The sequence below is a fragment of the Acipenser ruthenus genome, chromosome 3 (assembly GCF_902713425.1).
Source record: "Acipenser ruthenus chromosome 3, fAciRut3.2 maternal haplotype, whole genome shotgun sequence".
In the NCBI taxonomy this organism is placed as follows: Eukaryota; Metazoa; Chordata; class Actinopteri; order Acipenseriformes; family Acipenseridae; genus Acipenser; species Acipenser ruthenus.
The window spans coordinates 23,336,989-23,356,247 of record NC_081191.1 but is presented as its reverse complement, the minus strand read 5'-3'; the positions used below and the strand labels follow the sequence as shown (position 1 = coordinate 23,356,247).

The 19,259-nt window shown below is 36.6% G+C and overlaps 1 protein-coding gene across 5 annotated transcripts in view; it reads left to right on the top strand.

Moving 5' to 3' along the window:
• Positions 1 to 1,909: 1,909 nt before the first annotated feature.
• Positions 1,910 to 19,259, top strand: part of LOC117970936 (pleckstrin homology domain-containing family G member 4B-like) — a 39,561-nt gene continuing 22,211 nt past the window's right edge. For 4 of the 5 annotated variants that reach the window (XM_034918739.2, XM_034918737.2, XM_034918740.2 and 1 more), the window contains exons 1-3: positions 1,911 to 2,162; positions 10,780 to 10,977; positions 15,217 to 16,543. In XM_034918739.2, the coding sequence (XP_034774630.2) occupies positions 2,112 to 2,162; positions 10,780 to 10,977; positions 15,217 to 16,543 (1,576 nt within the window). In that variant the 5' untranslated portion in view covers positions 1,911 to 2,111. Of the gene's footprint in view, positions 2,163 to 10,779; positions 10,978 to 15,216; positions 16,544 to 19,259 lie in introns of all 5 variants that reach the window. The other variant, XM_034918738.2, reaches the window with a different exon arrangement.

Genomic DNA, 19,259 nt, shown 5'->3' with positions numbered 1-19,259 from the left:
GCTACAATGGAAGAATATAGTAAACCGTCAGTAGATTCATATTTTGGGATCAAATTAAAGATGATTATGGGGTAGTGAATGTATATTCATAAGTAGTTAAATATCCTACAAGCATATTATATAAGTTATAAAATAATGTGTATTGTTTAATTCCTTATATGTTGTATGGTGTGCATCGAATTGAATCAATGCAGCTAAATTATACTTCGTAATGCTCCAATAGCAGTGTGAATTGTTGTATCAGTTATACTGTTTCATGTTGTATGCCAAATATGTTTTCTACTTGATCATGAAAGTAGAAACTTTTAAAGCGCATCTGCTTGCAAACTATTTAAAAGCTGAACATAAATTAAATAAATGTATACCCTTTACATACTACCAATACTGTATGTGTGTCTGGTAAATGTATAGCCATGTTTAGTCCAATATGTATGTATATATATATATATATATATATATATATATATATATATATATATATATATAAAGCTTTGAAGGGATTTTACAGAGTGTTTAGTTTGGAGTGCTTAGTGGAGAAAAATTGGTGGGAGATCAGAGACTAAAGTAAACAGGAAGCACAAGACATGATTGTTCCGTTGGTGATTAATGGTCTTTTAGCCTCCTAAACAAAATGCAAAAAAAAAACAAAGTGCTTTGGTCAAATGTGAATTTGTTTAGCAACTTGGAGGTATGTGTGTCAATGTTCGGGGTAGTGTGGCTGTTTGTGAAGCCAGCTCTTAAGAAGGCAATACAAAAATCAGAGAACTTTTAAAATAGCATACTTGTTAAAAACAATATGAGAAATAAAGTAACAACATGTACATTCTCTAAAATAGGTAGGGTGATCATTGGGGTTTAAAAGAGGCATTACAGAAAAAGCTGTCATAACTGATATTTTCTTTAAGAAATAAAATGAAACACCCCACATGAAATATAAATACCATTAGCACTCTTTAACTCCCAAAACATTTACATGTACCCACCTTTTCAAGGCAGCTCTATACAAATGCATCCTAAAGCCAATTTACCCTGAGGCCAAAGCTAAATTGCAAGCCACTGTACCTTCCTAACCTCCCACTGATTTAGCATGGTAACACTTCAAAACACAGGTACATTAAGTACATGTAGTTACTCTGTAGTTACTATGTACTAATTAGTACATGCACTTATGTGATTGTGAGGATAGAACACCATACATACACAACATACATTTAACAAAGTTATTTTCCCTGTCACATCATTGTATACCATGTATTAAGTACTGTAACAAATGTTAATGTACCTGTATTTTGAAATGGATTTGAAAAACTGTGGTGAGGCAGATAAATGGTAAAAGTGATTCTTCTGTATTTTGTATTTCTAAACAACTGACCTGACTGACCATTCTCATAGCAATGATACATGACCAAAGCTTAACTGAAAATGACAGAGCCTATTTTCACCTGATTCATGAAAGATTTAGGAACATGCTTTAATTTTAACCAACAGTTTAGCACAATTTTCCTCTGCCAATAGACAAATCAATGCACATTGATACCTTAAAAGACACCTTGTTGAAACCAGTTTCATTCTTTTTTTAAACGATTGGATGACTGGAAACCGTTACACATCTAACACCTTAAAGTATAAAGCGCTTCTTTTTTTGCATGGTCGGTGATGTGCTTCTCCCTAAGTCGGGGTGAATCCTTTCCCCGTTGTATGTGGAGGTCTTTTTTAAGATCAGCAGTATTGGTAGAAGCCCAGTCCATTTGTTTTAAGTACAAAAGAGAGAGGTAATCGCTGTTCCCCTGCAGGGCAGAGAGATCAGTGTGGCATTGTTTGGATGGGAGGCTGTCTGTTTTTGAATGGTGAAGGAAGTTGCATTAGTATGCATAATGAAGCAGCAGGGAGCAGCTTCAGCTGCAGGGACACAGTCCCAGCTCTCTCACGCTCCAGCAGGAATTTATTGTTAACTTTGAGTTCAGTGTGACTTGTGCAGAGTGGGAGGACAGTATGGCAACATGTAAGCAGGGCTAAAATGAGATGGGAAACTTACTGACCTGACCAAGTGGATTGTACGGCTTTGCTTTTTTGTGTTTGTTTGCACAGTTTAAATACCTACAATTGTCAACATGAACCAGAGAGGAAGAACTAGAAGTTGTGATACTTTTCTTAGCATAAAGGTAAGCACAGCTAATTGTTACTGACATATTTTAAATGGCACAGCACATAGTTATATACGTGTTGATAATTTTACCCTATTTGTACTGAAATACTAGTAACTTTACAGACAACTTTACCTTTACATTTTTCACATTAATGGTAGTATTTCTGTAACATTACATTTTCTAACTGAGGCATTCTTTGCGGTATCTTAATAAATCTGGTCCACTATAACTACATCAGTAATAATCTAAATAAGGGTAAATTAACACCATACATTTTTAGCTTGTCAGTATCTGTTAATTTGACTTAGAAATGATTGTATTGTTGAATTTGTTTCAGTTGTCAGATGGGAATGTACTGTATGTTCAACATTTGATATATGTTTATAGAAGAAAACTGGAGCATTGTTGTTCGTGCTTGGGAAGGAATTCCCTTTTCACACAGAATGAGCAGTAGGAATTTAGATCTCTGTGAACCACTGCAGCCTGAGTATAGTATTTAGTGTGGGCACAATTAAAGCAATGGGACTGTATTTTAAACAATTGGTTCTAAATGGTAGATTTCAGATCGATTTTTAAATATGCTAGGATCCGGTATAAAGGGCTGCACTTTGAATTGTAATTAAGTGCAAAGCACTGTGAATGGAACCTGTTGAACTCTTTTATGTGGATGACAAAGGGCTGTTTGAATTTCTTTCCCCTATGCAGCTCTTTGTCTACCTGTCTTATCAGGCAGTTATCTTTATATCCCTTATATCACATAACTGTGGCAGAAGACATTTATAGTTCCACTTCTAGTTCTTTGATCTTTAGAAAGGTTGTCAAAAGGGTTCTTAAGTACCTACATGTTTTTTTAGTGTTATATCTTAAAACAAAGTCGGTGTTGTTTTTACCATACTTTTACATACGTGTTAAGCAGATGCATAAATGACATGACCTCAATGGTACTAATACTGTATACAGTACATGGACATAGTTATTATTGCAGTAAGGATTTCATCTGTTAAGTATGAGTAAGTACCATCAGACATAAAATTGACACTCAAATATATATGATCTGTCAGTGCCACCCAGTGTGACATGGTGGTTAGCCAAAACAGCTGGTGAGATGACGGGTGTGTCCTCATTATCAGTCTGTGTTGATAAACATCCAGGTTCTACCCAAGGAAACAGCAGACTATATGGGCCTAGGTGGCAGCCCACCTCTGACCTTTGTCCATTAATTTCATAGAACAATACCAAATGTGTTAAAGCAAATCTACAAGTCATTGCCAACCAAACTCATTAGTGTGGAACTGGTTCTTCTACTTGAGATTGCCTTTCTTTCTTCAGTAGTGTACTTTTGAAATCACTCAATCATTAGAAAATTACCTTGACAAAAGGCTGTGACTGACTAAATATCAAGTTACACCAATTGGTTGTACCAGTTGACACTGTAATGGGGTGCCTGTCTGTTGCATTTCTGTATAAAACCATACAACATGCATTATAGTAATATCCAAATAGCAAAAAGTACAAGTTTTGATATTGTGAAACTGTACGACTCTCAGCAGCAATAAAGCTTGCAATCTGAGTTTTGTTCAATAAATAAATGACAGTACTGAATTTCTGTCTTTTGTATCTTTTTAATGTTTTCTATGAAAGGTTTTTGTTTAAAGAACACTCTTAGTTGAAAATAATCCTACATAATGTACCATGCTTTTGTATCATAGGTTGAATTTAAATCAAATTTGAAGGCAGTTAACAATGCAATCGTAGTAGTGAAACCATGGTATAGGCCACCGTCAGGGCGTGAGTGGTGCAGGAATGATCCAAGGTCCAATCAGAGGGTATATTTACAATGGTCCCACTTTTATTTAAACAAATGATCCCCTCTACCATCAGTGGTATTGTGGATTTTAAGTGTGGGCTTTATGTCTCAAAACAATAACCATAAAACAATAAATACAGTGTCCAGGGTGCCAGTGCTCGTGCTCCGGGTGGTAGTGCTGGGTCCGTTGTGCTGTACGAGGTTGCAGTGATGTGGCAGTGCTGGTGCTCCGGGTGGTAGTGCTTGCTCAGTAGCTTCACCTCCCGTGGTCTCCGTCTGCCAAAAGAATAGAATAAGCAGAACTCCGGCCTGTCAGCGTAAGGGGCCATACTCACGTAGCTGCGTCCCCTTTGTACAGCTAAACTCCTCCCTGTGATCAGTGTGGTGCCACGCTCTAACCAATCGCTGCCCACCACACAGCTGATCACAATACAGTCGTTCAGCAGTCTTACAGCTACGCCCTTTCCCCAAGATGGCCGACTTCGAGTTCCATCCAACCATCAAGTCGGCCCATCCCTGTGAAGGTGTACGACCAACCTTACTTAGCGCCCTTCCTGGTCGGGAGGTAGATTTGCAGTTCAGATTCATTCTCTCACGCTCACAGCCACACACACAAAACTTAGCAGCAGAAATAATTAAATAACTGTACATTTTCAAAACAATAACTGTTTGACAGAATGAAAGTGAACTTTTATGAATTTGTGTACATTTTCAGGAAGCCCAATACAAATTTAAAATATATTTTCATTTGTCTTATCTGGAATCATTTCCTTTGGAACAAGCTGCATTGTTGTATTCACAAAGGTTGAGCAGACAGCTCAATTGGAAGGAACTCTGAGTAGCTTTATTACATTTCTGTATTTATCATACCAATAGCTAAATACCTAAAATGTATACACAAATGGTATTTCGGCTGAATACCAAAGGACTAACACCTGAATGTCTTATACACTTCATCTGAGTAATTCATTTTGAATTCAGCCCTGTTAATTCAGGTGGATTTAATTTTCCATATACATTCCATGTTTCTGTATAACAAATTATGTTGATCACATGTATAAGGCATGCATTCATACCCTCTTACTTGCCCACCAGGGAATTATGAGAAGTGTTAATTCATGCACGAATGCATGCCATATACTGTACGTGTTTCAACATAATTTGTTACAAAGGAACATGGAATGAATACAGGTAATTAAATCCACATGAATTAACAGGGCTGCTTTTAAAATAAATTACTTCAGAACTCAGAGGAAGTGCATAAGATATTCAGGTGTTATTTCTGTGGTATTCAGTCAGAATTCATTATTAATTTGCAGCCACTATTTTAAAGTGTTACCCTTTTTCTTTAAAGTCTTAAACCACATTCTGTCACGTAAATCAATTAAGTTCACTCAGGGCCACTGTTCAACTAAATGAAGTAAAAGCTTTTTTTTTTTTTTTTTTTTCTTGTTATCTCTAAAATGTCAACATTTACATACACCCAACTCTTGAAATGTCCTGTGATTCATAGTTCTGTCTGGCAGTTACCTGTGTCATTGTGTGTATTGTCAGTTATCTACAGCTTGATAAGAACTATATTTGACATGATAAATGGACAGATACTGCTATTATATCATGGACTTCATTATAATTTTTTATGTTTTTGAACAAGGAAACAAATGAATGCTTTAGAACAGTCTGTGATATGTTGATAGAGATATACCAGTACTTCCAAGGCCTTATCAAATGTTATTTCTGTCTGGAAAATACCTTACATCGCTTACATGATCATATTGTAAATAATTAGTAATCCCTACGTACTGGAGGAGATGAAGTACTTTGGGTTTTCCACAAGGCCTTTTGTTTTGCAGCTGCATGATTGTGCTCACAGGTGCTTCCCTCGAAACTAAAAGGACGGTCCAAGTTTTGGACATTTCCTACAACGTTTATCCTGTCTGGTCTTTAGCCAGTTGTTAACTGCCTTCTCTTGCAACACAGAAGAGGTAAACATCATACACTGTAGCAAGCACACCAATTTCAGCAGTTTAGCAGCAGATAATAACAACCAAAAACAGTTGAAAGGGAGAACAGCGTTTTGATTTTTCCAATTTTGTGAAAAAAGAAGTAAACTGGGAGAAAGCCATTATCATTTCCAGTTTTTTATAGAATGTCATCTTTTCAAGGACGGGAGTACATTTATTTAATTCTGGTTTCAAAAGTAATTGTTTACTGTATTATACGTATAAAAGGATGACAGTCTTCAGTTCCCAGTACATTATGTACATAGAACTGAACTCAAACATTAGGAATAGCTGTGTCAAACCACTGTGTTCCCATACAGTGCAGACACAGTCCTGTGTAGAAATCACGGTAGTTCCAGAAAATGTCAGTTACTCCAGCCAATAAGAAAAAAAACTGGAGTTTATTCTGACTTGTCAGTAACCCAGTTTTCTTACCTCTTCTTGCATTTTCACAACCCCCTACTTCATCTCTTACCTTGTGACCAACCTTTAGTCTAACTCTAATACTACATAACAAAAGAGGGAACTCAGTGGCGTTGTCTGTGAGTTCTCTCCTTGGCCTCTTTAGAACATCTCTATTATAAAGAGTTATATGACACTGATTACTAGAATATGTTTAAAATAATTATTACAATATTAAATAAAAGTGATTTTCTTGCATGTCTGGGTGATTTCATAAATATACAAGCAAATTGGCATTTCAGAATGCAACTGTATGTGAAAAGGTGTCGTGTTTTTTTTGTTTGTCTGAAAGTCTGATGTCAGACACCAAAAACTGAAAGTACTGTTTCCCTAAACATACACTCACTACCCCAATCATCATGTATTAAGGCATTTGCTTATTTGTTACAATCTGAGCAAAATAGTTATTTATTGTAAAATATTACCACATTTCTTTATGTTTTTACTTATATGATTAATAAATGAATTGATAAATACAGATAACTAAAAACAAATAAATGATGCTTCAAATAAAAATGTTTAATTCACATATTCATTCTTCCCCCCTCCCATCCCCATTATCCCCTTGTGTTTCTGTCACTTCCCCTTCAGTTGTTACAGTTATTATTTATTTATTTTTTTATAAATTTAGTTGTTGCCAATTATTTTTTATTATTTTCACCCAATTTAGAATGGCCAATTATTTTTTAGGCTCGGCTCACCGCTACCACCCCTGCGCTGACTCGTGAGGGCGAAGACAAACACACGCTGTCCTCTGAAGCGTGTGCCGTCAGCTGACCGTTTTTTTTCACACTGCGGACTCACCATGCAGCCACCCAAGAGCTATAGCGTCGGAGGACAACGCAGCTCTCGGGCAGCTTACAGGCAAGCCTGCAGGCGCCCGGCCAGACTACAGGGGTCGCTGGTGCGCGGTGAGCCGAGGACACCCTGGCTGACCTAACCCTCCCGCCCCCCGGGCGGCGCTCGGCCAATTGTGCGCCGCCCCCTGGGAGCTCCCGTCCACAGTCGGCTGTGGAATAGCCTGGACTCAAACCGGCGACGCCCAGGCTATAGAGCGCTCCACGTGGAGCGCTTTACTAGATGTGCCACTCGGGAGCCCCTTTCAGTTATTTCAATAGAATATCAGCTTGCCCTATGACGAAAAATAGTTAAGTTAATCTCATATGAACTGCTATAGATTTTCAAGCCATGCACACATTTCACCTGCCTGTTTAAGTTTAGGGAGGTTTCAAGTCAACCTCAAATGGTGTGAGATGCCTTCACAATATACTAAGTGTAGTTTTACACAAAAAAGGCCGCAAATGTCATTGTTTACACAGCTGAAAATGGAAGTAGGAAATACTCTTTTGGTGTGTTTTTTGTCCTTTAGTAAAATTCTGACTAATTTAAAATCTGACTAAAGTAAAAGGTTACCTGTATTTTATATTTTATACTGGTAGAACTCAAATTGTATCAGCAAGGTTCAACAAACACAAGTCAACACCAATTATCTGTTCATAAAAAAAAGGAAAACAATTAACGCAAGCTAGTGTAATTCTGGCTTTTTTAAAAGTGTTTGAGAGGCTTGAATTCGAGAAGGGGGATATCAGACGCTTTGTACTTGGAGACAATGGGGCTATAATGGAACGAACCATTGGTGGAATGGTACCACTAACATTTTCAGACTTTGACATACCAATGACAATAGAATGAACCAATACATTGGTAATCCATCGAGGTACCATGATACTACAGATGTCAGGACTGCCCAGTCCCTGACCACATTCGGGCGCCTCCTTAAGACTCGCCTCTTCAAACAGCACCTGTAGAACTCCTCTGTTTGTATCCTGGGACACTGTCACCCTTCATGTATATGTGCTTTATTTTGCTCTTATCTGCCCCCTATTTTACTGCATTTAATCCTGTACTTCAGAATACTGTAATCTGCCAAGTGTTTAACCTGTAGTACTTTGTATTTAATCACATCCTGATGTAACTATCACTAATCATATCCTGATGTAACTATCAATATTATCTGCTGTATTATTGAATTTTGGTTTGTCGCACTTGTATTTTGCTTGAACAAAAGTTATTGTATTTCTTGCTCTTATTGTATTACTTGTATTGTAACACTTGAAATGTATTTGCTTACGATTGTATGTCGCCCTGGATAAGGGCGTCTGCTAAGAAATAAATAATAATTATACTGTATGAGTACCAATGTGTATCTGTATCACTTTGTTTTTTGTTCTAAATTTATTGAATGGCCCTTTCTATTGAAGTAATGTGGTCAGTTAATTAAACTGGATCTCACAGACTGCTACCTAGGTGTCAGTGGCTTTGTTTTAAAACCCTTTTTTGATAATGCGACTACATGGTAACCACTCATTAGTGTTATTCAATGGGCTTATCCAATGTTTACAATGTTAACGGGTTAAGTTTAGGGGCTTTATGGTCACAATAACAAATGTAAACATTTACTTCTTCCATTTACTGCACCCGTGTATGCTGTATGACGATTTTAGTACAATTTCATTTTAGTAGTAAACTGAGAGCACAACACAAATATTTCATGTGTGTGTAGTGTGATGTGACCTCTAAACAGGCCTTCACATGCTCTCAGACATTCACAGATGACTATTACCACAGTTACTGCTGTATCACTGTTTGGAATGCATGTTTTGTGTGTAAGATTATTCACAATCATCTATGAGATCAGCATTAAGATCAATCTGTGTCTGTTCAAACATTTCTTTTTTCTAACAGTGTATTTGGATTGAAAATCATATAAACAAGTTGTATTGCTATGCAATATGAAGACTGGAGTGATTATTTTCCTTCAATAACATCGTAGCCAGAAATTGGCTTGCTTTTTATAAAAGCTTTAATAAAATCTGGTTTCTTACAAATTCTGAGTTAACTGAAATAAATTCCTGATAGTAGTCTATGTTTATTCTGAAATCCTACAGTCTCTTATTCTGCATTCACATTTAAGCCAACGTAATTGATCTAAATTCTGCTGTCATTTAAAATGGTACCTTCTATCTTCTTATTTTTTTTATCTAACTATACTAGAAGCAATATCACTGAATATGAGACAAGAATATACAAACTAAATGTAGGTACTACTAACGAAGAAAGTATTTCTGCTATGTTGCCAAACAAAAGGCTTTGCTTTCACTTTCCTCACCTGTTGAACCGCAGTCTCATTAAAGATGTTATAAAAAGAAAGTTGTTTTGTCTGACTGTGTAAAAAAAGATTTGAATGACATGTAAGGAGAAAGCTGCTTAAACTAGAGGGTGTCTAAAAGGTTAAGTAGCATATATTTGAATCTGTTCAAATCTGGAGTGTGTTGAGGTTCTCAAACAATAAAGTGCTTGCATTTTAGAGTGATTTTATTTATACTGTAGTTTGGACATTTATTTTAACATCTTAGCAAAAATAAGGCATTTTTTAGTCTCTTTGTTGGATGATTAATATAGGTTTCTCTGTAGTTATCAACTAATGGATGTTTACTGTTTTTAATGTGACTTGAGTGACTGCCTAATAATGTTAAACTAATGTTGAGCTATTCTTTATTAGAAAATATTGCTGCTGATGGTGTGGGACTTTTACTATTTTTAATAAAGTTTTATGTATGACACAAAAAAATAATTTATCATCATATAGCAAAATTGCTTTAACACACATAAAGCATTACATAGTTTATGTACCATATATAGTAAGATTTGTTATTTGACGGCTAAGTCCACCAGATTCATAGGACTGCTTGTCTGCATTCATGGTTTTAGAGCTTTTAACCTCATCTCACTGACCGGGGACAGGACAGAATCCGTAACGGCAGTGAATCACACAACACTGCCTGTTACATGTAGACTTACTTCAGATCCATTGGAAACATCCTTGAGTTTGCCCTCATGACGTTACCAGGACATAGTGCAAGCTGTAAAAAAGTAACGCTGACATCTAGAAAATATTGGCTGGTCAGTAGCAGCACACCCACAATAAATCACCAGTGAAATCAATGAAAAATATTCATAAAGCATGTTTCTCAATGGTTTTTATGTTGTGTATAAAAAACGACATGCAGCTAAGCCAATAAAGGGAAAAATTATAATAATTCAAAATCAGAATGATGTCAAACATCATAAAATAGTATCAGAAAACTAATTATGTTAAAGTTTATTTGAAGCTACTTGCTCTGTTTTATACTCCATCCTTTGTAAATAATATATTCTTATCTATTACCTTTCTTTAATCAATGTAGTGTTGTAAATAGGCCCAAAGCAAATCAATCATGCACAACTTTCAAATACTAAAACATATAGAAGTCAAGTAGAGAAATGTTTTGGCTAATCAATCCTTGTCTTTATTTCACAGGACTCTGAATCACTTGATACCTGCATCCAGAATACACTGTCTGCGCTCTACCCACCATTCAATGCCACTGCGGCTACAGTGCTGTGGCAGCTGTTCAGCGTTGTTGAGAAATTATACCGTGGTGATGGGCTTCGGTGCCTGATTGATTTCCTTCTCCCTGCCAAGAGGATACTGCAGTCCATTCAGCAGGAAACATGCGTAAGTGGAAAATGTTTGCTAAAACAGAGTGCATCTTTGTTTCGAACTGAGACCAGGCTAAATCTGATCTCCTTGATCTCAGAACAGAATTGTTTTAAAAACCTAGCTCAGTTAAGGGCCCCATTGAAAGCAGATACTTACCCTCAGTCTTTTATGTTTTTCTATGACAGGGGTCTGTAAGCAAACCATGAAAGGTCATTATTTTATCATTTCTGTTGATCATATTCCAGTCAGGGTAATTAATTGCTTTATGAGACCTCCACAGGTTTCATTGCACGCTTACTGTTTACTACAGACATTACAACTAAACAGTCACTGTACTGGGTTTTTTTTGTTGTTGTTTATCAAAATTTGGAAGGTAGTGTCACAATAAGTAAGAAACAATACACAACCCTTATATTTACTTGAGGCCCATTAACATTTTGATCTTTTAAAAAAATATTTTCAACCACTGAACACAAAGGGCCCTACTGTATATTGAAAGAAGTACAAAGGCAATGGCACAGTTTCAAAGAGGAATGATACAAGTGTACTAGTATACAACTAGAAACAGATTGCACATAACGTAAGGTGCAATATATTAAATGATGCTTTCTATCAGGCTGTTTTTCCCTCTTTCATATTCTACATATCACAAACAAGGCCATATCACAGGTAAACTAAGTGACATATAAGGATTGTGGGAAAACGTTGACCTTTGACTTCAATGTTGTGTTTCACAGAATGCCAAAGCCAGTTTTCTCACGACTGGAGTAGAACCGTTAGTTCCTGGAGTTAGGTACTGGAATTAGGTACAAACATGGTTCCTATTACCTTTGAGTTAAATCCTTTAAACGGAAATAAAGTAGGTAATGCCAGCCGTCACAAATAGACCCAGCCTCGAGCAATGCTGATCTGATTTGAAACAAATGATGTACTAACACAGTTCAGAATACAGTAGACTTGGTTCCTAGTTTAGTTTAAAAACATGATTCTAGTTTCTTGCTCATTTCATCCCATAAAAACATCTGCATCAAAAGAGAGCAATGTGCCTTTTAGGGCTTTATATTGGAAGTATTTTATTGCAAGTAATATTATGCATCACATACAATATTTTTTGTAACCTATAGAAGCTGTATTTTAATTTGGTCTAAATAAAAAAAAAAAATTAAAAAAACTTAATTTGGTCAATCTGTGAACATTTCTGTGGCGATCAGTTACAATAACCTGTAACTCTACCTGCATTCTCTGTTTCGCAGATGAAAGCTCATATTTGAAAGAGGCTTTTATGAGTTCTTTAAAAACACTTAAAACCTTTTTTTTTTGTGGTCTTAAAGTGAATATCTGCAGAACAAAAAGGATTTCTAATTTCTTAAGTCTTACTTCCTAATTATGCCTTTCAACCTTGTAAAAAAAAAGTCCCAACTTCTTCATTATGATTATCTCATTCTCTAAATCGTTATGCTCCTACTACTAAGTATAACTGCCATTGAATTAGGTGGTCCGGATGGTGTATTTTTGATAAGATGTGGTGATTATAAGATTTTTTTTTTATTCTCATAATTTTCATCATCATTGTTTTTTTTTTTTCTTTTAAAAACGTCATTCTTTATTTTAACAATGTCTAACTTAATTTAAAAATAAATGTACATGTAACAGGGCGAGGAGCCCTGTACGTATTTGTTTGTTTTATTTTTAGATCGGGGTCTCCCCCTCCGCCCCTGTGCAGTGTATTTTGTATTTGTTATGTTTTATGATTTTTGTTTGGTATTATGTATTTACATGACGGTGAAGCGCCGTGGGTTTTGTTATTGTTTTGTTATGTGACGACGTAGCCGTGTGTTTTTTGTTATTATATGGTTTAGTATCGTGGATGGGTAGCCCCATCCACAGTAATTTAGAAAACTTGTGCAGATTGTAGCCGAGGGGTAATAAAATAACTGCCAGCTAGTTAAACTCCTCGGCCACGATATATAAACCTGCAGCTCTCTGCACTCGTGGTGGGTGTGTTAGGAGCAAGAGGAGTGAGAGAAAAACGAAACAAAAACGAAACTAAAAATGTAATCTACAGGATCAGTGAAGGCTACTGCCCAACCTGACCTGGGTTTTGTTTATTGTTTTTGTGTTGGTGATTTTGTTTAACTATCTTATTTTGCTCTGTGAGCATGGTATTTTTGTTAAAACGTTTTATTTATTTTTGTATTTAAATAAACGGCGCTGCCGCATCTCTTTGTTTTGAACTGCAGTACTGTTTGGTGTCAGTGTTTTCCCTTCCTGCTTCTGGCCTGACGTCACGACTTGACCATCCTGTCACAGTACAATACTTTTATTATCAAAGAAATGGATGGTAGTGGTGTTACATTACAAAGGGAAAATATATACATTCAGTGAAAATAAATACATTTGATCAGAATATTTAGTGGTATTATATACATGGATTCTTGGGTTTAGCACATAATTTATTACAATGGATTATACAGAATGCCAGTTTTAATGAGTATAACAAGTAAAGATAAAATAAAGAATCAGAATGCTTAGATAAAAAATCAAAAATGCATTTTGAAACTTTAAAACAAAAGTAAAAAACATACAAACAAACAAAAAAAAAACTAAAAGCAAGCCAAAAGAAGCTAAGTGAGTTTAAACGTTCCAGGCAACAGTAAATAAACACAGAACACAGAATTGAGACTGAACCAAAAACGTAATACACCAACACATAGCAGGTATAAAAATAAGTCTTTCATTAAGAATTATGTATACCAGCAGTACATAGACAACTTAAAGAAATATATAATGAAGAACAAGACAGATGTAAAAAGTTTCAGAAGGAAATAACTTAAAAACTAAATAGATATGATATGAAATAATACAAATACAGTGGATTTATCCACAGTCTGTATTGTTAAGACAGTAAGTAGAGATAAACCTGCCTCATAATTAAGTCTTCCATGAGCAACAGTGAATGTTTAAAACTATAAACTACTGGTACCTTTTTTTCTCTGGAGTAAACCACTTATTTAAATGAGTAAATATGACTTGTGGTACTAACTGGCAGATCACACAAATGCTAAGCCAGTGGTATGACAAACATCACACATATATTTATGTTGGAATGAGCTTTTAGAGGTAAAGTGGCATAATAAAAGCCATGTATTTTTACTCATGTTATTTTAATGGCCGAATATTCAAAAACACAGTTGCAAATTCATTCTCCCAGTGAATTCAAAGCTGTATTCCTCAGAAGAACAAAGCAGAGTGGAGGTATTTGCTGATATTGAAAGAAATTGTAAATACTGTACAGCTGCCAGTCTTTTAAGTTCATTTGCTTATTTTTTAACAATTCACCCTGCCAATAGCTTACTTGAAAATGTTTTTGTAAAATGAAATGTTCCAGAACCTGTTTCACCTGTGAAATGTTGCTAATTCTATAATATTGCGTAGGTTATGTATTGACACACATTCAGCTTTTAAAATGATGGTCTTTGACGTCTTGAGGAAATAGAGGATTTGATCTTAAAACTGCAAAAACAATGGCTGGAATTACATCTGCAGTGACCTGCAGTATAGTAGTCATATCATTCTCAAAAGCCTTAGGTGGCCACAGCAGATACATACGTGACCAATCCCACTCCATGTCTGGCATCTTGTACAGTAGAAATAGTTTCTGAGATGTTGTTGAAACTAAACTAAAGTTTCTCCAAGATAAAATAAGTGTTCAAATGAATGGTCTGTCACTTATATGTACAGGGTTCTGCTTGTAACTCAAAAGGCAAGAAAATAAAACAAAAGTAATTAACTGAGTATTTCTATTTTGTTTCAAATGAACCGTAAAATCATACTTAAATGTGAGATAAAAGGATAACTAAATGAATGATGCTTTAATTGAGAGATTACCAATGATATGTGTTGAATCGGTTAAATAACAGTACTAGTAATGGTAGATTTTTTAAATATTGATTCAACACTTTGAGCTGTTTATCCCACTTAATATTTCCATCACTTCTTAAAAACCATGTTAGTATTTAAATGTTAATTGATTTCAGATAAAATAAGAGCAATTCCGATGTGTTGACTGTGGTTACAGTTTTTATTTGCATTGACAAAAAATTAAATGATCAACGTAGAATGTGGTTAATGTTATGAAATGACTGTTACTACTAAGAAAAGTAATGGAACATCTATTTAGTTTCTCACTCACAGAAAACTGATAATTTCATAATACTATTCAAATATAACATCCATCCTCTTTTTTTCTTGCAGGCAAGGTTCCATGGTCTCATTTTTTATCATGAAGGATGGCCGCTGTGCATTCATGAGAAGGTTGTTGTACAGTTAGCTTCCCTCCACAAAATAAAACTGAAACCTGGGGATTTCTACATACAAATTGTTCCTCTGGGAAAGCAGTCTGTCAAACTGGTCCTAAAATGTCTATCGGGGAACAACCAAGGTATCGAGGAAGTACTTATTCCAGAAACCATGTATGGGTGTATCTTCACAATTGAATTCCTGCAAAATGTAACTTGTGGAAAAAACTGCTCCCCACTTCAAAACTGTTTGTTGACCACCGGGACTGTGGTTTACAGAACACCTTGGAAAAACATAGTGAATCCCATTTTTATTGCCACAACTGAAAGCATTATGCAGAACTATAAAGGTAATTCAATTCACAATAACTTAAAAAAATCTTCTGACAATGTGACGGATACTATGGAAAATCACAGTTCACAAGACAGCTTCACTTCTGAAGATACAGATTCAACTGTTGTAGAAGCAACCCTGCAAGATAATCACAGAAACCAGGGGAATAATTCTCCTGCAGAGATGTTACCCAAACTGGAGACAAGCCCATTAACTAAAGACATTGACGGAGATGTTCATCTTGAAAACCCTGTTCTGGCTACAAAAGGTGTAGATGGAGTTTTGTCCTTGGCCAACACAGAGAAAGGAAATGAGCTTAGGGAAAATCAATTGCCATCTCTGAAATCTGACAGTAGAGGTGGCACACGGACACTTTCATTTAATACTGACCTAAGCCATCCAGGGCCAGCTAGAAGACAGCTCAGGGATTCCCTATATTTTGAAACAAAACGGTTGTTTAGGAAGTCGTACATGGAGGCCTTACAAAATCCAATGCACCTCGGCTCTAGCTCTGAGGAGTCAATAACAGAGGCTACAGAGCAAAATGCTGGACAAGCAACTAAAGACATTTCCTTGAATGTGTCCAAAAACAGGACTCCTGACAATTGTAACCAAAAGCGGGACTCCCTACCCTGTAGCCTTCCATGTCGAGTGCAGTCAGGGGAGGCCCCCTATGGACACCATTGTGAAGCTTCTAGACCACATACATCACAAGGAACTTCTCTCAGTGAAGGCTTTAGGCTAGAATACAAGCGATCCAAATCTTTGGACAGGGCACATCAGAATTCACAGGCTAAAGGTCACAGAGCACGGTCGTCCTCGGGTGATTCAGCCAACAGAAGTCCCAAAAGGAATCTAAATGGATATGCCCTAAGGCTTGTAAAGCTAGATTTTGAGGGAGCGTTTTCCAGCTCTGAGAAAAGGCCAAACTGCAGTAAAGAGGATTCAGGTAAATAATACAGTAAATGTTTCTTTTGAGAAAACCTGCAGCATGATAGCTCCTAATCTGACACTGGTTTGTATCATAATAGGTAAGGCAAACTGCCAAAACATTTGAAAGGTGAGAATAATGTATCAGCTTTCTTTTACATGTACTTTTTACAGTGTAATAACGGGGGGGGGGGGGGGGGGTGTAATTAACACTTATAACCTTTATATTAGTCCTTTTTCAAGTTGATACTGCAGCTGATTTTCATTAATTTCTGAATTAAGTGTTAAACAACCTTTGTATTTTTGGCTTATTCTTGAAATTTGAATTACATCTGTCCTGTTATTGTAACAGGGTGGATAATATACTGTAGAGTGCACCCAGGAATGTGTATTCAGGAGGCTCTGTGGTGGGGCTGCTATGGCAATTAAATAATAGGTTGTCCCACCCTGGAAATGATGTGCCAGAGGTATCAGTAATGTACACGACATGAGGCATGACCTAATTAGGGCAGTACTTTTTTTAAAATGTTGTTTTGATCTTCATATGACATATAATACATCTCGGAAAGTAGTTTGATGTTAGTTTGATGTTAGGGACATGCCTTAGTCCTGAAATCCTTTTTCACAACATTATTGTTTTAATAGGGTTATTTTTAAATGGTTTCCTTTATGAGTGTCAATCATGGGGTTTCCATGAGATTTTTTTTTTTAACTCGAGACATTTACACAAGAAAAATGTCTTGTGTAAAATGCTTCTTTGGGTTTCCGTTCACTCAGTTTATTTTACTCAAGTAAACCGGGCTTTTCACCCGACGTCATGCAAATGAATGGGAAAGGTGGGGGTTGATATTTAAATTAGCTATGCGTAAAGTACTCGTGCTGTTTTTGAAGATTACTAGTGAAATGTTGTGAAAATGTGGTTTCCATGTGCAGAGAACTTGTACACAAGTGATTCTAAGCTGCTGTAATAAAGCAAAATACCTTGTGCCTGGTTGGTTAATAATGTGTTTTACTGCTTTTGCCCAAATTGTTTATCAAATGTCATTAGTGGGGTGTCATGTCACTAGTAGTGAATACTATTTCAACTAATTTATCTTACGGCTCATTAATTAAAAATAAACTCTGAGGTATAAAATGAAACTGACCAACAGGTATTGCAGATCACCATGGCTGAAAACCAGCAGAGACATTATATGTATTTCCCTTTCATTCAGGCAATACAGCATATCAGGTGGTTATTATTAATTTTCTTAGCAGACGCCCTTATCCAGGGCGCCTTACAATTGTTACAAGATATCACATTATTTTTACATACAATTACATTATTTTTTTACATATAATTACCAATTTATACAGTTGGGTTTTTACTGGAGCAATCTAAGTAAAGTACCTTGCTTAAGGGTACAGCAGCAATGTCCCCTACATGGGATTGAACCCACGACCCTCCGGTCAAGAGTCTAGAGCCCTAATGACTACTCCACACTGCTGACTACTCCACACTGCTGTGTATAGTACCCTGGCTTAGAAACCCTACCTGTCTGGACGGCTGACAGCTGCTGAGGAAGCATTCAACATCACGCTTGGGCAAATACGGGTAGTGGGCACTTGAAAGGGAGCTGGCGGATACTGATGAAATGGTTTGAATTGCAGCATTAGTTTGTTCTCAAAATTGCCACTGCCTGCCGTATCCTGCACAAACTCTTGTCAACAACAAAATGAGGTGTTCAGGAGTCAGTGGCTGCCTGTGAGACAGACGGGGAAGGTTACCAGTGTTGGTAACGAGAAAAAAAAGCGGCACTGCCTTTCAAAACAAGCCCAAAACAAGCAAACCCATGTTAGAGTGGGTGTTTAATGCAAATTCCAACCCTCGACTCTCAAAAAAACAAGCCCATCGCACTTATTATAAACAGAATTGGCAGCTGTGAGGGTTACCTCAGCCGCCAGTTTCAATTGGACAGCAGCGATCTGAGGAGGCTCGTGCTGTCAGAGATTCTTTCCTTTCTTTTAAGTTGTGTTGGATTTACTGCTGTGTTAAATATTAATGATGCAAACAAATAAAACACAGTCAATACGTTCATTTGCAATTTTATTTAGTCAGTTCTGAGAGGGCATCAACAAGTTGTTGCGCTGTTTTTTGGCGACCGAGCTGGCTCATGACATCCAGTTCACCAACTATATTTATTAACGTGGAGGGCAGACGCACGTTATCTTTGGACTTAGCAGGGATCAAAAAAAGGACGGGAATTAATTCAGTTAGTCATTTAAGCAGCAAGGGTATCCTCAAACAGCTGCATTAATACTATAACAAGGGCATAATGTAGTTCATGGTAAGTGGTTTTATACAGAACTGTAATAACCCACAAGAGATATACAACATGACAGACCAGACATAGCAAAAAACAATAATAAAAAAGCCATCCGCATTATCATTAAGGTGAACTACACACTGCTAACCATAAAATTGCCCATCAGCCACTACTTTCTGCCGTCTTGGAATCCACAGTAACAACTGACCTGCTCCCTTGCAGTATTTATAGTTAAGGATAAACACGCTCATTAACATTTACACGTGAAATGCGGGTTTACATGCGAAACTGGGCGTGGATTTTCCTGTGTGTTTCGTCATTTATACGAGTAAATGAGATTTACCCTATCCCTCTCTTTGGCCGTTTTTTTCGGCCACAATCCTGATTTACCAGAGTAATTCTCCCAAACGTGCACGCCCTTCGCCATTT